The 21,073-nt window shown below is 41.4% G+C and overlaps 4 protein-coding genes across 7 annotated transcripts; 2 read left to right on the top strand and 2 right to left on the bottom strand.

Moving 5' to 3' along the window:
* Window positions 1-3,068: 3,068 nt before the first annotated feature.
* On the bottom strand, window positions 3,069-3,714 carry LOC108704592 (hydroxyacyl-thioester dehydratase type 2, mitochondrial). Its single transcript, XM_018241195.2, has one exon. The coding sequence runs from the start codon at window positions 3,712-3,714 to the stop codon at window positions 3,217-3,219; it is 498 nt and encodes a 165-aa protein (XP_018096684.1). The 3' UTR covers window positions 3,069-3,216.
* rpp14.S (ribonuclease P/MRP 14kDa subunit S homeolog) lies at window positions 3,667-7,690 on the bottom strand. Of its 3 annotated transcripts, XM_018241196.2 has the most exons (7): window positions 7,554-7,690; window positions 5,334-5,385; window positions 4,944-5,045; window positions 4,784-4,868; window positions 4,232-4,308; window positions 3,899-3,977; window positions 3,667-3,802 (listed from the first exon to the last, which is right to left on the bottom strand). In XM_018241196.2, the coding sequence occupies exons 3-7, from the start codon at window positions 5,033-5,035 to the stop codon at window positions 3,746-3,748; spliced, it is 390 nt and encodes a 129-aa protein (XP_018096685.1). In that variant the 5' UTR covers window positions 5,036-5,045; window positions 5,334-5,385; window positions 7,554-7,690; the 3' UTR covers window positions 3,667-3,745. The 3 variants fall into 3 exon arrangements, with proteins under 3 accessions (XP_018096685.1, XP_018096686.1, XP_018096687.1); XM_018241197.2 differs by lacking the exon at window positions 5,334-5,385 and having other exon boundaries at window positions 7,554-7,687; XM_018241198.2 differs by lacking the exon at window positions 7,554-7,690 and having other exon boundaries at window positions 5,222-5,334.
* Window positions 7,691-7,833: 143 nt separating this feature from the next.
* Window positions 7,834-14,120, top strand: sco2.S (synthesis of cytochrome C oxidase 2 S homeolog). Of its 2 annotated transcripts, none has more exons than XM_018241179.2 (3): window positions 7,834-7,969; window positions 10,202-10,262; window positions 12,213-14,120. In XM_018241179.2, exon 3 carries the CDS (start codon window positions 12,214-12,216, stop codon window positions 13,042-13,044), a length of 831 nt encoding a protein of 276 aa, XP_018096668.1. In that variant the 5' UTR covers window positions 7,834-7,969; window positions 10,202-10,262; window position 12,213; the 3' UTR covers window positions 13,045-14,120.
* Window positions 14,121-15,978: 1,858 nt separating this feature from the next.
* Window positions 15,979-20,439, top strand: LOC121403715 (extended synaptotagmin-1-like). The gene is made up of 10 exons (XM_041591518.1): window positions 15,979-16,008; window positions 16,425-16,610; window positions 17,234-17,316; window positions 17,422-17,470; window positions 17,569-17,658; window positions 17,747-17,851; window positions 17,962-18,033; window positions 18,308-18,394; window positions 18,530-18,676; window positions 18,857-20,439. The coding sequence occupies exons 1-10, from the start codon at window positions 15,979-15,981 to the stop codon at window positions 18,890-18,892; spliced, it is 885 nt and encodes a 294-aa protein (XP_041447452.1). The 3' UTR covers window positions 18,893-20,439.
* Window positions 20,440-21,073: the final 634 nt, after the last annotated feature.

Here is a 21,073-nt window from a genome sequence, read left to right as displayed (position 1 = left end):
TCTGAGCGACACTTTTATGCAGAACAGAAATTACATGTTTTCATTACAATTCTATTCTTGTTGGTAGGATGACCTGACAGGTGACCGAAGGGTTAACTATTGGAGCCCCCTAGGGTGGAGGGCCCTGCTAATTTATAGGGGTCCTGTGATGTCTGATGGAGGCCCTTTAAAGAATTAACATATAAAGTATATTCAGTACTGATCATTTCCTGAAACCTTTAATTGTATATATATATATATATATATATATATATATATATATATAAAGACCAAATTCTGGTGCACACATAACAATTGTTACTGCCTAGGTGCTGGTTATAATAGATCATAGATAAAGCATCAAGAACCGCACTCACAGGACTTTAGAAGGTGCAAAACCAAAAACTATTTATTTCAACGTTTCGGCTATTCACTTAAGCCGTCATCAGGAAGTGATGACGGCTTAAGTGAATAGCCGAAACGTTGAAATAAATAGTTTTTGATTTTGCACCTTCTAAAGTCCTGTGAGTGCGGTTCTTGATGCTTTATATATATTTATATATATATATATATACCAGTATATATATATACTGGTAAAATACAAAAATTTTTTTCATTTACCTTGAATTGGTCTGGACTTTTTTGTTATATATATGATTTGTCCATGCAAATGGACTAAGTCACGGACGGGTTGAGTGCTCCACTCTATTTTTGTACAAATATATTATGTGATTTTGAGTGTTGAGACAGAACCCATGTCCCAATGTCATTGTGAGAAATAATGCTTGACAAAGGGGCGGGAGCTCCGAAACGTTGCATGTTTGCATGACCACTTGTATACTGGTAAAATACAAAAAATTTTTTTCATTTACCTTGAATTGGTCTGGACTTTTTTGTTATATATATATATATATATATATATTGAAGTTGTGGACAGCACTCCATCTAGGAACAATACCTAGGTGCACGGTAAGAAAGCATATATATATATGAAAAGAAAGACCAGCAACACCAGGATTTTGCCAAAATTGAAAAAGTGTTATTGCATATGTATCCGACGTGACGTTTCGATCCCCTTTGGGACCTTTCTCAAGGTAACACATGTGCCAAACAATTCACCACATATATACCCCTCCCCTCATTAATTCATACAGGAAGTGACTCAATTCCCATTTTACATCTTAGTTAAACAAGTGCATAATATATGCAAAGTATAAAGTGCTTGTTATGTGCAATATTAAAGTGCTTCATATATGCAGTATAAAGTGCAATAACTTATAAATAGTACTTCTAAAAAGTGTATAAGTGCATATAGTATTGCAACATAAAACATCTAAAAACATATCATTCATAAGAGAAAAGTGCCCATAATACAAGCTAAATAATGAATTCATTTATAATACCATTGTGGCCCAAATATAACATTAAATATATCATTAAATATATCGCTCTAGGGCCCACAAATAGAAACATCAATAAACAGTTAAATTGCTTGTGAAACTTCACTAATGGTTGCTATTGACTCATCTTAATGATAAAAAACTACTATATTGCAGATAAGTATTTAACCCTTTGGGAGTCACACTGTCCAGTTCATGAGTCCAAAAAGCTTCCCTCTGTAGCAAGAGACGATAAACATCCCCACCTCTCGGTGGTATTGGAACATACTCAATGGGCATGCACTTAAAAGATGCAATCGGATGTTTAGCCTGCAGCCAGTGTTGTGCCACCGGTTGCTTCGATATGTCCTGTTTTCTAATATCCTGCTTGGGCTTTGGTTCCAGAGCTGCCCTAATTGATGACCGATGCATACTAATGCGTTCCTTTAGTTGTCTGCAGGTTTTTCCGCAATATAGTAGCCCGCACGGGCATTTGATGATGTACACTACATTTTTGGACGTACATGTTAATCTGTGCTTTACTTTGTACGATTTGCCTGTGTGGGGATGAAAAAATTGACTGCCCGTTATAAGTGTACTACACATTGTACAATTGCCACATCTGAAGACTCCGGGTTTGGTCGTCATCGTTCTAGGAGTGATAGTATATTTATTGACAGGATCTGCTTGCGTAAATAATTCTTTCAGATTCCTGTTACGCTTGTAACCAAAAGTAAAGCCATCACTTACCAATTTGCTCAATTCTGGATCAGTTTCAACAATCGACCAATTCTGCAAAACAGATTGCTTGATTAGTGGTGTGTGGGGGCCATATGTAGTCAAATAGAATAACTTGTCTCTCTCATTCTTTCTAGAATCTTTTTGTTGTCCTTTATTCTGCAACACTGAAAGCCTATCTAGAGATAATGCCCATCCCTGTACTTCATTAATTAAAGATAAAGGATACCCCCTTTCCGACTGCACGGACAAATGCCTTTTCAATGTCAGTTGATAACTATAAGTTCACTCGTTCTCTACGATTACGAGAACATTATGGCCCTAAACAAAAATCACAAGTCTCTGAACAAAGTGATGAACAGTTTAAACTTAAACTGCGCAATAATTTTGACCCCATTACAAATAATACCTCGCTTAAAACTTTCTCCAGGATGCTTAATGGAGCCACAAGGGATATAATGGGCCAGACACATACAAGAGGAAATTTAAATAAAGATGAAAGAGCAGCTCTTGAACGGTTACAGAATAATTCATCTATTATTATCAAGCCAGCTGATAAAGGTGGAGCCGTAGTAATATTAGACTATGTGTATTATCAAACAGAGATTTATTCACAACTGTCTAACAGTAGCTGCTATCAGAAATTGACTTTTGATCCTACTTTAAAATTTCAGGATGAATTACGAACAATATTGAATGAAGCAGTGCTGCATGGATGGATAACGGTGTTATCCATGGTGTGTATATATATATATATATATATACACACATATATTACACAGGTTTGGGATTATCCAGAATGCTCGGGACCTGTGAGGTTATCCAATAAGGATCTCTATACTTTCAAAAAAACAAAAACATTTCGACCTTAATTAAACCTAATAGAACTGTTTTAACACCAATAAGGGTTAAACATATCTTAGTTGGGATCAAGTACAAGCTACTGTTTTATTATTACACTGAAAAAGGAAATTATTTTTGTGAGTTAAGGTTTATTTAGGGATAGTGATGGCAACATAAATACATAGCACACAGGCTGTTTATAACATGGTTAAATGCAGACACACACACACAGCATTTCTGACTTCTGATGAATATTTTGCTGTTAGAACAGAAAGACTTAAGATTTATTTTCAGCTATTAACACTTTCACTGTCCCCTCCATAACAGTCCGGCCGCTCTCTCTTGCAAGGCAGGACACAGCCACAATGGCCAGTGATCGCTTGAGGGCCGCTACCTGCGCTGAGGCAGTAACCTCCTCCCCAATATGTAAGGGCGAAGGAAAGCGGATTTCCTGGGACAGAAGGACACAACCCGGCCCTGGCAGTTTAGTTCCCAGGACGGCAGACACCAAGCCATTGATAAGGACTCCATGGACAACAGTTTTTCCGAATCGTGTGTCCTTAGCAAATGCGTTATCCAAGTGCAGGGGGTTTGTGTCCCCAGTGAGTTCAGAGAAGATTTGAATATCAATTTGGGTAAAGGTTCGGGAAAGTTCTGCGCGGTCTCCAACCTTTATGGTGTAGTGCCGGTGAGACATTAGGTACCATCTGGTGATGTGCGATAACCTGGTGGGCACATAAATAGCTGCCTTGCAAAGGACTGACGTCAGAGGCATCTTCCTTTATAACGAGGTCCAAGAGAGGATATTATTCTAGATCCAGTTCCCTGCTGTTACCAGCCAGTGCCAACAGAAACGGGGACGTCTGCATAACAAGAAATACAGACCAATAATGAAGGCTTAAGTATTATTGTGCAGAGATTGGTGCCAGTTCTCAGTAACATCATGTGGTGAGTTTTACCTGTATCACGCGAATGGAGCATTCATGGTTCTTATAAAGTCCCAGCAATGTTAATGAGGTCCACAACTTCACTAGTCCCCTGTAACAAACCAGCAGCGTTACACTACAGCCAAAACAATAGCAGCATAAATAATGGCCCTGGTGTGGCTATAGGTTGGGGTACCTTAAAAGGCAGATTAACCAAGAAGCTAGATTTATAGGGACCTTACAGGGCGTGTACCCTAAGGGGCTTTAAGAATCGCGCTAGGTATTGCACATGCAGTTGAAAACAAACAGAAAAATGCCCTTGTGTGAGACAGAGATGGCAGCATGTCCATTCCAACTGCCACCTACCTGCTACAGACCCGCAGTATCGCACAGAGTGTCTTTTCATCAAAACTCAAAAGATCCAAAGGGAGAGACGATCCCACCTGGAGTAGAACAAGGACACCTCAGTTAATAAAAAATGTTAGACAGAACCCACATTAGCCCTCTATATAGTGCAAACAGTGAAACAAGAACTGCATTATGGGGAACATGGTATACGGAGCACATGGATTTTGGAATAGGCTGAAGCGCGATAGTTTAGAGATAATTAGTGCTAGGGTTATCTCCAGGTAACTATTAGCATTGCCATATTCTGCTGAACTGTACATAATGGATAAGCCAATTATTAAGGTTGGCAAATCTTGTTCTATTGTTCTGGGTCTGATTATGAATTTAGTGTTTATTTCCAATTTAGTCTGTACTTGCCCTTAGAGCTTTTTATGGAGAATATCTGAGCCAAGTCAGAGAAGTGGGAAGAATTAAACAGATAGATAAAGTAGGTACATTTTCATTCAGTCCCCAAATGCTGGATATAAATAAGTGCAAGGAGTGCAAATGAAAGGTAAGTTGAATACCTACCTCTCCGTGCAGGCTCTTCAGGGCAGAGACTACCAGCAGCTTGAACTGTGTGGCATTGAGCTGGGCCCTTTCTCCATGAAATACACTGCAAGAGGCAAGGGGTATATCATTAGGGGGGGATTTGTTGTTATAGATAAGGGGTGGCATTTATTATACTTACAGCTGAACCTTCATGTAATGGTGCTCGGAGGGGTTCTTCAGCACTATTCGCTCATAATTCGTGGGCCCTGGTAATTTTGGTTGCTCTCTCATCCTACCGTACCTGTATATTAAGGCGGCAAAGAAAGTTGTGATTAGAGAAGCACAATAAATCACCTGAAAGGAAAATATTCCCTTAATTATTTTTCAGGTCTTAACACTTTCACTGTCCCCTCCATGACAGTCCGGCAGCTCTCCCTTGCGAGTCACAATGGCCAGTGATGACTTTAATGTTGTTACCTTTACATAGTTGCCAGTGTATGCTAGGATAATTAATGGATAATTCGGTTTTTACGATTGCTGCATCCTCCTGTATTCTGCTGAGCAAAAGTTGATTATTCAGGGGCATTACCTGTGTAATGTGATTAATGTGATCTTCTACTCCCACAACTGCTTGCAATAACCTAGAAACAAAAATCAGTTTCAATATCCCTGTTTAACCCACGATATATAAAACAGATTTTCTTTAATCATAGACACAAGTTCTTATCATTGGATTGCAGAAAATCAGTAAAATATATTTCCACAGCTGTCCCTGTAAGATCTCAGAGCAGTGGCCCCTGCAGTGTGTGATGTAACGTGACTGTCAGATCTCAGACCAGTCGCCCCTGCCATGTATGATTTAAAATGAAGCTTTTTTTTTTGTTGCAGTTTCAACCACTGAAGTCACCGGTTATCTACTCATATTAGTGCATGAGGTGGGGACACAGCTTTGGGCTCTGCTGCTTGTTTCCAAATGGACATGGCAGGGGCCACTGGTCTGAGATCTGACAGTCACATTACATCACACACTGCAGGGGCCACTGCTCTGAGATCTGACAGTCACATTACATCACACACTGCAGGGGCCACTGCTCTGAAATCTGACAGTCACATTACATCACACACTGCAGGGGCCACTAGATCTGAAATCATAGACACAAGTTCTTATCATTGGATTGCAGAAAATCAGTAAAATATATTTCCACAGCTGTCCCTGTAAGATCTCAGAGCAGTGGCCCCTGCAGTGTGTGATGTAATGTGACTGTCAGATCTCAGACCACTGGCCCCTGCAGTGTGTGATGTAATGTCACTGTAAGATCTCAGAGCAGTGGCCCTTGCAGTGTGTGATGTAATGTGACTGTCAGATCTAAGACCAGTGGCCCTTGCAGTGTGCGATATAATGTGATTGTCAGATCTCAGACCAGTCGCCCCTGCCATGTATGATTTAAAATTAAGCTTTTTTTTTTTTGTTGCAGTTTCAACCACTGAAGTCACCGGTTATCTACTCATTTTAGTGCATGAGGTGGGGACACAGCTTTGGACTCTGCTGCTTGTTTCCAAATGGACATGGCAGGGGCCACTGTTCTGAGATCTGACAGTCACACATCACACACTGCAGGGGCCACTAGATCTGAAATCATAGACAAGTTCTTATCATTGGATTGCAGAAAATCAGTAAAATATATTTCCACAGCTGTCCCTGTAAGATCTCAGAGCAGTGGCCCCTGCAGTGTGTGATGTAATGTGACTGTCAGATTTCAGAGCAGTGGCCCCTGCAGTGTGTGATGTAACGTGACTGTCAGATCTCAGAGCAGTGGCCCCTGCAGTGTGTGATGTAATGTGACTGTCAGATCTCAGAGCAGTGGCCCCTGCAGTGTGTCATGTAATGTGACTGTAAAATCTCAGAGCAGTGGCCCCTGCAGTGTGTGATGTAATGTGACTGTCAGATCTCAGACCAGTGGCCCCTGCAGTGTGTGATGTAATGTGACTGTCAGATCTCAGACCAGTGGCCCCTGCAGTGTGTGATGTAATGTGACTGCCAGATCTCAGACCAGTGGCCCCTGCAGTGTGTGATGTAATGTGACTGTAAGATCTCAGACCAGTGGCCCCTGCAGTGTGTGATGTAATGTGACTGTCAGATCTCAGACCAGTCGCACCTGCCATGTATGATTTAAAATAAAGCTTTTTTGTTGTTGTTGTTGCAGTTTCAACCACTGAAGTCACCAGTTATCTACTCATATTAGTGCATGAGGTGGGGACACAGCTTTGGGCTCTGCTGCTTGTTTCCAAATGGACATGGCAGGGGCCACTGCTCTGAGATCTGACAGTCACATTACATCACACACTGCAGGGGCCACTGCTCTGAGATCTGACAGTCACATTACATCACACACTGCAGGGGCCACTGCTCTGAGATCTGACAGTCACATTACATCACACACTGCAGGGGCCACTGCTCTGAGATCTGAGAGTCACATGACATCACACACTGCAGGGGCCACTGGTCTGAGATCTGACAGTCACATGACATCACACACTGCAGGGGCCACTGCTCTGAGATCTGACAGTCACATGACATCACACACTGCAGGGGCCACTAGATCTGACAGTCACATGGAAATAAAACTCAGAGAACTGCAGCCAAAACCTGTGCATTGTATAGTGCTAGTTATATTATTATTATTATTGCCGGGTTTGTATCATTAGTCTGTATGGGCTCAGTGCTGTTCCCCTCAGAATAGAAAAATAAATGAAGGTTGGGGCAGTAAGTAAAAGCCAGACATTGCCAGTCCCGCTACTTCCTACTCACGTGGGATCCTCTTCCCCCGGTCTATCTCCTCTCTACAGTCTCACTTCCTGCTTAGCCGGTCACGTGCTCCCTCTACCGGTGCCTCACTGGGACAAACCGCTGTGATATGCACAATCCCAGGACACAAGCGAATGAGGAAGGTGAGAGCAGCAATTCGTACACAGCCCGTATGTCATTCATAGTGACACAGTGTTTATACCAAAGGAACAAACAAAAGCCTATCTGACCGACAATTAGGGGATTGTACCCCTCCAATGTTTCAGGTGCGATTGGCACACTTGACTTATTTCCTCAGAAAAGCTGTGCGTGTCGGAGAGATTTGTCCCAGGGAGGCACCGGTAGAGGGAGCACGTGACCAGCTGAGCAGGAAGTCAGACTGTAGAGAGGAGACCCAGACAAGGGGAAGAGGCTGGAGTGTGAGTTGCTGTGAGTGGGAATGGGGAATGTCTGGCTCTTACTAAACTGAAGAGAATTGTTTTTTATAAAAAATGGTCACATTGAGTTGCTAAAGGCACATTTCATTGTAAAGTGGTTCCCCCCACCCACCCAAGGTCTGGGCTAATAGAGTCTGTATTTCACTGTGACAAACTCATTTGTTCTACCAACTATTGCCCCATCACTTACACTGCACTGCTAGAGTTGCCTTCCTATATATTTATCTTTATTCCCTATTAATAACATTGGGATCACTGACCTTCCTATATATTTATATTTATTCCCTATTAATAACATTGGGATCACTGACCTTCCTATATATTTATCTTTATTCCCTATTAATAACATTGGGATCACTGACCTTCCTATATATTTATCTTTATTCCCTATTAATAACATTGGGATCACTGACCTTCCTATATATTTATCTTTATTCCCTATTAATAACATTGGGATCACTGACCTTCCTATATATTTATCTTTATTCCCTATTAATAACATTGGGATCACTGACCTTCCTATATATTTATCTTTATTCCCTATTAATAACATTGGGATCACTGACCTTCCTATATATTTATCTTTATTCCCTATTAATAACATTGGGATCACTGACCTTCCTATATATTTATCTTTTTTCCCTATTAATAACATTGGGATCACTGACCTTCCTATATATTTATAATTTTTTCCTATTGGGATCAACCATCATTTTTATTGGCCAGGCCATGTTCCAGCCCTATATGCTGCTGCTGCAGGTGGCCATGTTGTGTGACTCACATGAACATTAGGAGCAAGTGTCCCAGCTCTCTATTATGTCAGTCATTTATAAACACTGGGCATATTTGTACCAGGGCAGTTACCCATGGCAACTAATCAGATGTTTGCTCTTTCATTGCTATTGCACTGCTGGGTTGCTATGGGTTACTGCTACGGTTGCCACTAACGTTGCCACCTGGCCAGTATTTTACCGGCCTGGCCAGTAAAAATGATGTTTGATGCCAGTGTTATTAATAGGGAAAAACGGCAAGAATATAGGAAAGCCGGTATTTAAAAGGTGGCAACCCTAGTTGCCACCTGGCCGGTATTTTACTGGCCTGGCCGGTAAAAATGATGCTTGATGCCAATGTTATTATAGGGGCGGTTCACCTTTAAGTTAACTTTTAGTATATTATAGCATGGCCAATTCTAAGCAACTTTTCCATTGGTCTTCATTATTTATTTTCTATTGTTGTTGAAATATTTGCCTTCATCTTCTGATTCTTTCCTGCTTTCAGATGGGGGTCACTGACCCACCCCCATCTCAAAACAAATGCTCTGTAAGGCTACAAATGTATTGTTATTGGTACTTTTTATTCCTCATCTTTCTATTCAGGTCTCTCCTTTTCATATTCCAGTCTCTTATTGAAATTAATACTTGGTTGCTAGGGTCATTTGGAACATAGCAACCACATTGCTGAAATTGCAAACTGGAGAGCTGCTCATTGAAAAACGAAATAACTAAAAAAACCACAAATAATAAAAAATGAAAACCAATTGCAAATTGTCTCAGCATATCCCTCTCTACATCCTACTAAAAGTTAACGCAAAGGTGAACGGCAAGAATATACGAAGGGCAGTATTTTTTTTCCAGAAGAGGTGGTAACCCTAGTTACTGCTCAGGTGCAAATGTGCCCAGGTGTTTATGAATGAACTCATTGTACATGCGCTTGATGGAAGGTCGCCTATTTGAGTGCTCAATAGATATTCCCTGTTCCACCCTTGCTGAAGGCTCAGGCCTCTTCTAATGTGCGGAGTTGTTGCACTCTTTTCTTTGGACCCTCCATTTAGTTCCTAGTGTTTGTTACAATGTATTTTGTGGGGGGATTGTTGAAATGTGTCAGTGCTATATAGATAACAGGAAAGAAATACATTGCCCTGTATTATGTGCTCTGATTGCCATTATACCTCTAGCTCTGTATTCGGCACACACCAGTATATTGATTTAATTCACCTTCCCAAATATGATCAGAGTAAAATAGGGTACTGACCCCTACACCCAGAACCACCGCATTGCCATCTATTCCCTCCAATATTTTTTATCTTTCCCTTTTAATAACATTGGAAACAAGTATCTGTGTAACTGTCCCAGCAGGTAAACTAGCAGTCGGTCGCCCCATTACTTACAATAGGATTGTGACACTGTTACTCATATGCTTTTTAATTCATTGCAGCTGATAAAGACACCGCAGACACAGACGGCACATTCTGCAGAATTTCATCCTGTTGACAAAGGTAATCCAACATTTTACCCCCGATTTCTTTTTGAACATCAGCCAGTCTTGTCATAGAGCGATGGTTGGGCTTCATTACTGATAGAAACATTTCACTAAGGCAGATCTTTGGTCCACAAGTAGAAGTGGGCGCAGGTCCCATGAAATATTTAAGGCCATTACTTCACTAGACAATTAAAATCTGCTACTGGAATTGCTCAAGCAAACTTTAGCCACTTCATGTTCAGATGGCTTCTGCCACTCCATGTAAACTCTTCTGATTTCCTCCATCTGAGCTGCTCTTCCTCTTGATACTTCCACTCGGCAGATTCTGTGTCCTGGCACAAGTTCTAACTGGGCATTCGGCTGAATGGGCACTAACTGGCTGCTCTTGTATTGGAGATGAATGTAGGCTGTTCTGCCTATATGAGCTGATGGCTATTTATCTTTTCTAGACAACACATAAACCCTTTGCTGTAATCATGTTATTTCTTACCTGAAAGCAACAGTAACACCAAAAGTAATTCAAGTATAATTTACTGTTTTCCTGCACCGCTGTGTTTGTTTTAGAAACTCTACTATAGTTTATATAAACAAGCTGCTGTGTAGCCATGGGGGCAGCCATTCAAGCACAGGATACACAGTAGATAACAGATAAGTACTACTATAGTTTATATAAACAAGCTGCTGTGTAGCCATGGGGGCAGCCATTCAAGCACAGGATACACAGTAGATAACAGATAAGTACTACTATAGTTTATATAAACAAGCTGCTGTGTAGCCATGGGGGCAGCCATTCAAGCACAGGATACACAGTAGATAACAGATAAGTACTACTATAGTTTATATAAACAAGCTGCTGTGTAGCCATGGGGCAGCCATTCAAGCACATGATACACAGTAGATAACAGATACGTACTACTATAGTTTATATAAACAAGCTGCTGTGTAGCCATGGGGGCAGCCATTCAAGCACAGGATACACAGTAGATAACAGATAAGTACTACTATAGTTTATATAAACAAGCTGCTGTGTAGCCATGGAGGCAGACATTCAAGCACAGGATACACAGTAGATAACAGATCAGTACTACTATGGTTTATATAAACAAGCTGCTGTGTAGCCATGGGGGCAGCCATTCAAGAACAGGATATACAGTAGATAACAGATAAGTACTACTATAGTTTATATAAACAAGCTGCTGTGTAGCCATGGGGGCAGCCATTCAAGCACAGGATACACAGTAGATAACAGATAAGTACTACTATAGTTTATATAAACAAGCTGCTGTGTAGCCATGGGGGCAGCCATTCAAGCACAGGATACACAGTAGATAACAGATAAACTACTACTTTAGTTTATATAAACAAGCTGCTGTGTAGCCATGGGGGCAGCCATTCAAGCACAGGATACACAGTAGATAACAGATAAGTACTACTATAGTTTATATAAACAAGCTGCTGTGTAACCATGGGGGCAGCCATTCAAGCACAGGATACACAGTATATAACAGATAAGTACTACTATAGTTTATATAAACAAGCTGCTGTGTAGCCATGGGGGCAGCCATTCAAGCACAGGATACACAGTATATAACAGATAAGTACTACTATAGTTTATATAAACAAGCTGCTGTGTAGCCATGGGCGCAGCCATTCAAAGCACAGGTTACATAGCAGATACCAGATACACTCTGTAGAATCTCATTGTTTTCTATTACAGATCTTATCTGTTCAGTAGCCTTCTCCTTTTTTTAGCTTGAATGGCTGCCCCATGGCTACACAGTAGCCTATTTATATAAACTATAGTTGTCTTTCTAAAGCAAACGCATAACTTTACTAATGCATAGTAACAGTGCATTCTATTTGAATTACTTTAAACACTTTTATTTTTGGTGTTACTGTTCCTTTAAGCACAATGATTAATGCCTTTGATTCGTTGTAATGAGAATCATTTCTTACTGTTCTGCAGGATGTACGTGGGAGTACGGTGCAGTTTCCACAGAGCCCTCTCTTCTCTCTTAACCAGAGGTGCAGTCCAGAACGTCTTAAGTCGAAGATCTCCTTCCCTCTCAAGACATGTGCCTCAGAGTAAATCATTTTCCATATCTTCTTCTTATAACCAGAAGCAGCAGCAGCAGCAGTCGGTCCCCAGGTCCCCTTCTGTGTCCTTGCGTGCCAGAGTCACCGTGAGCTGTATTATTGGTGGGGCGGCTCTGGGTATTTGGTTTTATCTGCGATGGGAGAAACAAGAACAGAAGAAAGTGCAGCAAATTCAGCAGCTACGAACTCTTGCAGTGGGACAAGGAGATTTCAGCCTAGTGGATCACACTGGTCAGCCCAGAACCAAGAGCAGTTGGAGGGGCAATTGGGTCCTGCTCTACTTTGGCTTCACTCATTGTCCTGATATTTGTCCAGATGAGCTTCAAAAACTGAGCTCTGCTGTATCTCTGCTGGACAAGGATCCAGCACTGCCCCATGTTCTGCCTGTGTTTATCTCAATAGACCCAGAGCGTGACAGCGTGGAGGCCATCAGCAAGTATGTGAGCGAGTTCCACCCACGACTCTTGGGGCTTACGGGGAGCCCCGAGCAGGTGAAAAAAGTCGCACAAGAATATCGTGTTTACTACAGTGTGGGGCCAAAAGATGAGGACAACGATTACATTGTGGATCACACCATTATTATCTACCTGCTGAATCCTGATGGGCTATTTACAGATTACTACGGCCGCGGGAAGACTGATCAGGAAATAGCTGACAGTGTGAAAAGTCACATGCAGACATACACCTCCGTCTTTGGGTGACAAGATTTTGTCCCAAATTGCATAGAAAGCTGCGTGACTTGAATATAGACGGTGCCTTGGGAAAGTATTCAGACCTTTCACCATTTTATGTTGTAACTGAATTACAAATTTGACTCTGAAATTGACTCTGAGCTTTTTTCCTGTCTGGGTTATTTTCAGGGGCATAACTAAGGGGTGCTGGGCCCCACAGAAACAAAATCCAGGACCACCCCCTCCATGGCATCACGGGTGAGCTCCAACACATGCAGAACTGAGGAGCAGCCATAATTCTGTGTGTCCAGATTATCCGCAACCCCCTGCTCCCCTGGGCCTCCTTGTGGTCGTGGGGTCTGCACAGAGTTATTTTTATTCTATGGACTTGCTTTTCTATTTTGTGTTATACAACCCAGTTGCATCCACAGCTACACAAGCATTCCACGCATCTATCTCACTTATGCACCTTCCTTGCTAACTCTTAGTTATTATGTTGTATTCAATACCATGCATGGAAATTGTGCCATTTTGTATGTTTTATATACAAAATTATACATTTTATGTTATGTTTTGAATGCAATATTTTAAACATAATAAATACAATTGGCAGGCACAGTCATCCCCCTTTCCACTGAGATGAATGCTGCATTGTCTATGGCAGTGGTCCCCAACCAGTAGCTCGCGAGTAACATGTTGCTCCCCAACCCCTTGGATGTTGCTCCCAGTGGCCCCAAAGCAGGTGATTATTTTTGAATTCCAGGCTTGGAGGCAAGTTTTTGTTGCATAAAAATCAGGTGCACTGCCAAACAGAGCCTCTTGTAGGCTATCAGTCCACATAGGGGCTACCAAACAAGCAATAACAGCTCTTATTTGACATCCCCATGGACTTTTCCATGCTTGTGTTGCTCTCCAACTCATTTTTACATTTATATGTGGCTCACGAGTTAAAAAGGTTGGGGACCCCTGGTCTATGGGAAGGTGTTTAACAGCCTATCAATTTTTCAGGACCAATAATATTCAGTTTACTGATACACACTAATGCAGATGTTTATAGATATAAGAACCAAAGACAAAAACTGAACAGAATAAAGGATAAAATATCACATGTCTGGTGCTTAAATGTTTGATCAGGATGGTTCTGACTAAATAATGACTGGGAAGATTTCTTGAATGTTAGATTAGAGTTCACCACTGGAAAAACTCACCCGCTTCCATGGGGATTTTTATAAATGTATTTATCAGTTGGTGAAAGTTAGAGTTCACAGTGAAAACACACACACACACACACACACTATATGATTGTTGAAGAACTGTACAAGTTGGTGATTACTATATAGCTGCATACTGCTGAATAGACTGATTCTAATTCTAGCTTAGAAATCAAATTCATCCCCAGCATTGAGTATTAAGGTGAATAATAAACAAGGGACAATTACTACTGAGTTATACTGCAAGTCTTTGGTGAGAAACAGCCTCTTAAGACCTCATCGCTTTCATTCCACAAGTACAATTAAAGACATACCTAAGGGTCCGCCGTTGCGTATAAGGAGAGAAGCCTTGGATAAGGACACGATTTGGAAACCTCAAATAAGTTGATAGAAACATTTACACAGTATAACAAAAATACCTTGGTGGATACTGGAGATACTGCGTTGAGGTACTGTGGGACACACTGTTGGTCCCAGAATAAAAAATAACGGAGAGGATAATTAGGAAGCACTGGTCCTTACTAGCACAAGACCATCTCTATGTCTATGAAGTTCTTCTCTTATAAAAGGGGTAGATACAGTGAAAACCAGGGGGCTTAGAGCAGAAGTAGAACAACCCAAAGAGAGAATTAGGGTTTTGGGTCCATCAAACAGCAGCACATTTGCTTAAATAGCAGCAAATGTAACTCCATTATAAAAGGTGATTATATCACACCTCCTCATAAGGGCTATAAAGTTCAGGCTATTGCACTTGCAATTCCGAAGGGGTAACCTACTCCCTTAAATGTCTTTGATCAACGTATGACAACACACAGTCCAACCAAAGGGGATAAAGCTATAGGCACTGGCTTAGCCACACGTTGGTAGTAATTCCAACTAGAAAAAAAAGTACTCCAATACCTTTGCTGCAAACAGGGTGTTCCTACAATGTATTCCATGGAGCTATAAACACTTTGCAAGGATCAAACGTTTCGGGACCACATGGCCACATATGGTGTTATTTTTTGTTTTGTTTTAATAAACGTATGCACTGACCTGTTTGAGGCCTCCAGTGGGTTTGAAGAAAGCTACTTATACCCTTACTGGCACTGCATTAGCAAATCCATAATGGAGACAGTCCTTGTAGATAATAAACTTGTCTGTAGCAGCAATGCCAGTCAGCAGCATCAAGGGCAAATAAGGTCTTGACTTGTATTAAAGAGGGAATAGGGGAAATTGCCATTGTACAATGCATTGAAAGGCCCCGCCTAGAATATATCATGCGATTTTGGTCCAGGTTTTGAGTCCAGACACAATGAATAATGATTTATTTATCAGTAGGTCCTTCCAGCTCCCACAGTGGCACCCATTCCAGTTAGAAGAAAGTAGGTTCGGCTTAAATATTTGGAAGATGTTTTTTACATTGAGAGCCATGAAGATGTGTAATTCTCTCCCTAAATCAGTGGTACAGGCTGATACACTAGATAGATACAAGAAGGGGTTGGATGGCTTGTTAGAAGCAAGGAAATAAAAGTCGTGGAACAAGCCGGGTCAGTACCAAACAAACAGAGCAGTACAGAGTCAGGAACTAAAAAAAGAATCACACCCAAGAACTATCAGGAAATAGACCTGACTTGGGCAATGAGTCAGAGCAGTGTAGGGGGTTTATAGGCAGGATAAGGATAGCGATAGGAGTGAACCAGGGCCTTAGCTCTCCATCTACATAGAATGGCTTTAACAGAAACTCACTCAGCCCCTGGCAGCCAACTTCGACATGAAAAATCTGCCCTTCACGGATCCCTGGGTAAGAACCAGTATTTCTCTTTCAGGACTGTGGGCTCCTGTCCCCCTCTGTTTCCCTCTACAGACTGGTCGGACTGTCCAGGGCCCCCTCTGGACCCCTACCACTACGCCGTACATGCGCAAAAGTAGCCGCACGCATGCACAAAAGGAGCTGTGCCACACACATACATGAAAGGAGCTGCACCACACACATGCACAAAAGGAACCACGCCGCATGGAAGCACAAAAAAAGAGCCATGAGCACTCGCCACAAATTTTTTCTTTGCCCAGGAGATCGGCCCATGAGGGCTGGGACCCACCGGGTTTTTTCCCGGTGTCCCACCGGGCCAGTCCGACCCTGTGTACAGAGATGTAGGGGGAGAGTGTCATTCAAAGTCTATGGGAAGTGACTGTTCCCACTGAGTTTATATTCTATAGTCTGACATTTTGTTTTACTTGCAGAACGCACTTCGGATTCATGTATTAGAAGCAAGAAATCTCGTTGCAAACGACTTCTTCTCCAAGAAATCAGACCCTTTTGTAGTTGTGCGCGGAGGAGGCACAGTTGGGAAAACCAGGGTCATATCTAAGAACCTCAACCCGCAGTGGAACCAGACATTTGAGGTACCGCATCCCCCCCAGGATTTACATCCACATAAACCCACATTTAGGGGAAGATTTATCAAGGGTTGAGGTGAATTTTTGAATTCAAAAAATTGGAATTTCGAGCTATTTTATGTGTACTTCGACTAGGGAATAGTCCAAATTCAATTTGAATTTGAAAAAAATTGGAAAATTGGAATATCTAAATTTATCATGTGACTTCAACCTTTTGCCATCTAAAACCTGCCGAATTACTGTTTTAGCCTATGAGGGACCTCCTAGAACCTATTTGGAGTCAATTTGTGGACTTTGAAAAATCAAAGTTTTTTTGGGGGAAAACTTTGATTTGAATTTGATCGTACGATTTGAATTTCCTGAATACAGACCTATTCGTATGAAAACAGACCTAATTAGGCCCAAAAAAAACTTAATTGACTTCATTACGGTTGGTCTTTATGAATTCGAAGTAGGAGAATTGAAATTCGACCCTTGATAAATGTGCCCCTTAACCCCTGTTCCTTTTCTATTCACTGATAATGAGATGCCAGTTTATTTTGTGTATTTTATAGGTGTGAATAGAAGTGTGCCACATGCAGCAGATATTCCCGTATCTAATGTCACCTCATTGTATGTTTTATCCCCAGATATTATTTTCAGATTTACCAGGGCAGGAGATTGAATTTGAGGTTCTGGACAAAAATGTTCAGAGAGATGATTCACTGGGCAGGTGAGTATTTCTCTTTGTATCAGGGTCTGGGCTTCCATTTATTTTATCTTTATTTCATCTTTTAATACATATACTGATTTTCCTTTTCTCTTCCCCAATGTCCAGCTGTAAAATTGCAGTTCCACATGTGCTAAAGAAGAAATTCATTGATAAGGTAAGTGAATGCAGCCGCCTCCCATGCTGATATAGTGTAATAATCATTCAGTGATTTCCCCTGTATCTGATGGAACTTGTGCTTCTCTCCCCCTGCAGTGGATCCGGTTGGACAATGTGAAGTCTGGGGAGCTCCATATCAAGGTGGAAACTCTCAAACTCTTTTCAGACCGTGACAAGCTGCAGAAGGTAAAGTCTCTGTTCCTTCTTATCTGACTAAATGGGGAAAGGTTGGGCTCTTTTGCCCTTTAATCCATCTACTTTGTTTGGTTTCCAGGTGTTAAATCTGAACAAAAGGCCGCGGCCCCCTAAGAGTGAGGAGTTGTCATCAGTTGCCCTTTACACCGTCATCCAAAAAGCCAGGGGTCTGCCAGTGATACGGGTGAGTCACAAGTGATGCCTCTCTCTTGGGCACATAATAGTGTAAATCTTCTTATATGAATCTCTCCTGTATTATTCACCTTATTAATCACATCTGTTCTTCTCTAACAGCCGAAGAAATGCAAATTAAACCCACTGGCCACCGTGGAAGTGTCAGTGACAGATACAGTCAAGAGGACGGGGGTAAGTCGCACATAACAGTGTCCAACCACACAAGGGTTTGGTCTCAAGTTTGTTTGTTTTCACATAAATAATGGGGTGAGGGGTAGGGGCATTTATTTGGAATGATCACTTAGTGCACCATAGACAGTAAAGCAGTGACATACTGTTGTTAGCTGATTGGCAATGGGCAATACCTGATTAAACAATAACACTGATTAAAGCATTAAAACACCAATAATAATTAGCAGACAGATCCAGTTCTCATTTAGAATATCTCTAATTGTTCTTTTTCCAGGCCCAAATAAATTCCGGAGAGCCAGAGTGGAAGGAGAGGTTACAATTCCTCATAAAGGACCCACGCGGCGAGAGAATGCAACTAAATGTGAGTATAAATGTCCTTCCCTTATTGGATCCTTTACTCCTGCAGATCTAGATTGGGGCTTTGCACCTTGTGTGCTGGTTTTGTGTTTCTCTGTCTCCTTCCTTACTGGGTCACTTATACGTGTTCTTTTCACAGGTACTAAATCAGCGCAACAAGGTTCTGGGACACATCTCTGTTTCCCTATCAACACTCATGGCTGCCAAGGATATGACCATGGAGGGCTGGTTCCCTCTTGAGTCCCCAGTAAATAACAGCGAGATTTGGCTGAAGCTGCAGCTGATGGTAAGTGACACAAGCTATTTACAATAAGGTTCTACCCTTAAAGGGACACTGTTATAATAGTAAGTTGTCTAAAAGGGGAGGATGAGATGTAGAATAAGATTACATTATAGCACATAAGAGAATGGTATTTGTCTCTGCCACAAGTTTTCTTAATCCATTGCTGATTGTTTCTTCCCTCAGATTCTTGCCCCTCGCATTTTTCATGTGAAGCGATAGAACCAGAAAGAACTTCCAGAACCCAAATCCTGGACCAAGGAGGAACTGAGGAGGATGAAGAGGAGGAGGAGGAAGGAGGAGGAGGAGGAGGATTTAGCACAAAGATGAAGCTTTCAGCTTGAGGCAAAGGAGGCTCTGAAGATCCTTGCCCTGATGGACCTTCTGGATCAGGATAAAGGGACCTTCTCTAGCCCTGTGGCAAAGGAGGGTCTGAAGACTCTTAGTTACCTTTTTGCCACCCAAATAATAGAGGCATTGATTATAAATATAAGCAATAAAAAAAAAAAATGAGTGAGCTTTATCAGTGATGGGGCATAAAGAGGCATGAATTTAATTATTTTGAAAGCATGAAAAAATACACAGCTACTTAGAATAAGTCAATGTACAACCTTCTAAAATCATGTTTAATGGTGAACTTTCCCTTTAAGGCCATAGGCAGTGACACACGGGAATCACTTGAAAGGGGAAACCTACAAATTTTACTCCATGTGTCTTGGGTCTAAGATGGGTCTATATTCTTTAAGTTGCCCAGTCTGGGAGCCACCTACCTACACACGTGTGGCTGATAGAGCTAATGATTGGCTCTTTACCCCTGTAGCTGGGGCAGGAATATCTAACTGGCGGCTTTCTTTGTGTCCCAATGCCATATTGTGGCCTGTGATGCTGATCGAACCAAAACACAAGGAATACAATAAAATTCTCTCCGTTCGCCAAAAGCCTAACTTTGGATTCAACACAGAACCCCCCCAAAAAAGGTAAAATAGCACATTGGCATTGTGTTAAAGGGGCGCTTGTCTATAACAATAAATGTTGTTTTTCGACTCCATATTTAAGTCATTTTGCAGTTGGTCTGCTTTTAACTTTAACACTAGGAGCTGATATATATGAGCTTTCAGACCAATTTATTTTCCCCATTTACATTACGAGGTCAAACAATATGGAGAGAGGATTAGGGGCAAGTAAAAAATGTAGAATTTGTTGCTGAGCGACTGCTTGAACTTGTTGCCTTGAGGCTGGTTTATTAATTGACTGGTAATATAGCGATTCCCTGACTTTTCCTCACCTCCCTAAACTGTTTTGCCACTAAACCCCCTGCCCTATAAACACTGCACACACTCCTCCTTGTCTGGTGATTGCTGAGACTAATGATGCTGTAACGGCTCTCACATTTATTTAACACCAAAACACATGACTATTGGGTCATATGATATATTTGTATCATAATATCTTCCCTTAAACACCCAAAATAACTATCTCTGGCCCCATCATACTCCAGGAATTGAGGAGGGCTCAGCCAGTTAAGATCCCAACACTGGACAATGCCATTTGCTTTCACGTGGAAGCCCAGCCTGGAGGTAATGGGGAGATTTGGGGTGAATATTTGTTTTCCTCCATATATTCCATGTATATTCCCATAGCTGTACTGATTTTGTGGGCTTACGGGGCCCTGACCAGAGGTTGGATGTTCAAGGGGGCTTGACAACTATTGTTCTATGGTGACTTATTCCTTATTAAATTAATCCCCTTCTTTGTCCTAATTAAAGTCATTTACAGTGGATCTTCTCCCAGACTGGAGAATCTGTAAATGTCCAAAATAGTAGATAGACAGGAGCCGTAATAACCACGGGTAGTGTTAGGATAAAAAAACGTCTTTATTTCCAGCATCTTTAAAAACACAAACAGGCATTCTCCTGGTACTGTTTAGCTAAACCATGACGTGTCTAGTCACCTGACGCGTTTCGTGCCTCTCTTTGGCACTTCATCAGAGGTGGAGTCTAGTCCTAGCTCTCTGCCTTATATAGTAAATACAATTAAAACAATATACTCTTTAAAATTAGCATATTACACTTTAGGTTTGCCAGCAGGCTATAATTTCACTGTGTATTTATGGGAATGTTAAACAAAATTTATGCAATAGTCGGAATCCAAGTTGGGGAGGATTTTTATCGAAATATGTTTAATTCAATTTAATTTAATTTAAAATAAACGAGACCTCCCAATCACATGAGACCTCCCACCTCTGATGAAGTGCCAAAGAGAGGCACGAAACGCGTCAGGTGACTAGACACGTCATGGTTTAGCTAAACAGTACCAGGAGCATGCCTGTTTGTGTTTTTAAAGATGCTTGGAAATAAAGACGTTTTTTTATCCTAACACTACCCGTGGTTATTACGGCTCCTG

The sequence above is a fragment of the Xenopus laevis genome, chromosome 4S (assembly GCF_017654675.1).
Source record: "Xenopus laevis strain J_2021 chromosome 4S, Xenopus_laevis_v10.1, whole genome shotgun sequence".
In the NCBI taxonomy this organism is placed as follows: Eukaryota; Metazoa; Chordata; class Amphibia; order Anura; family Pipidae; genus Xenopus; species Xenopus laevis.
Note: the sequence above shows the minus strand (reverse complement) of the source record. Positions and strands in the feature narration are given on the sequence as shown.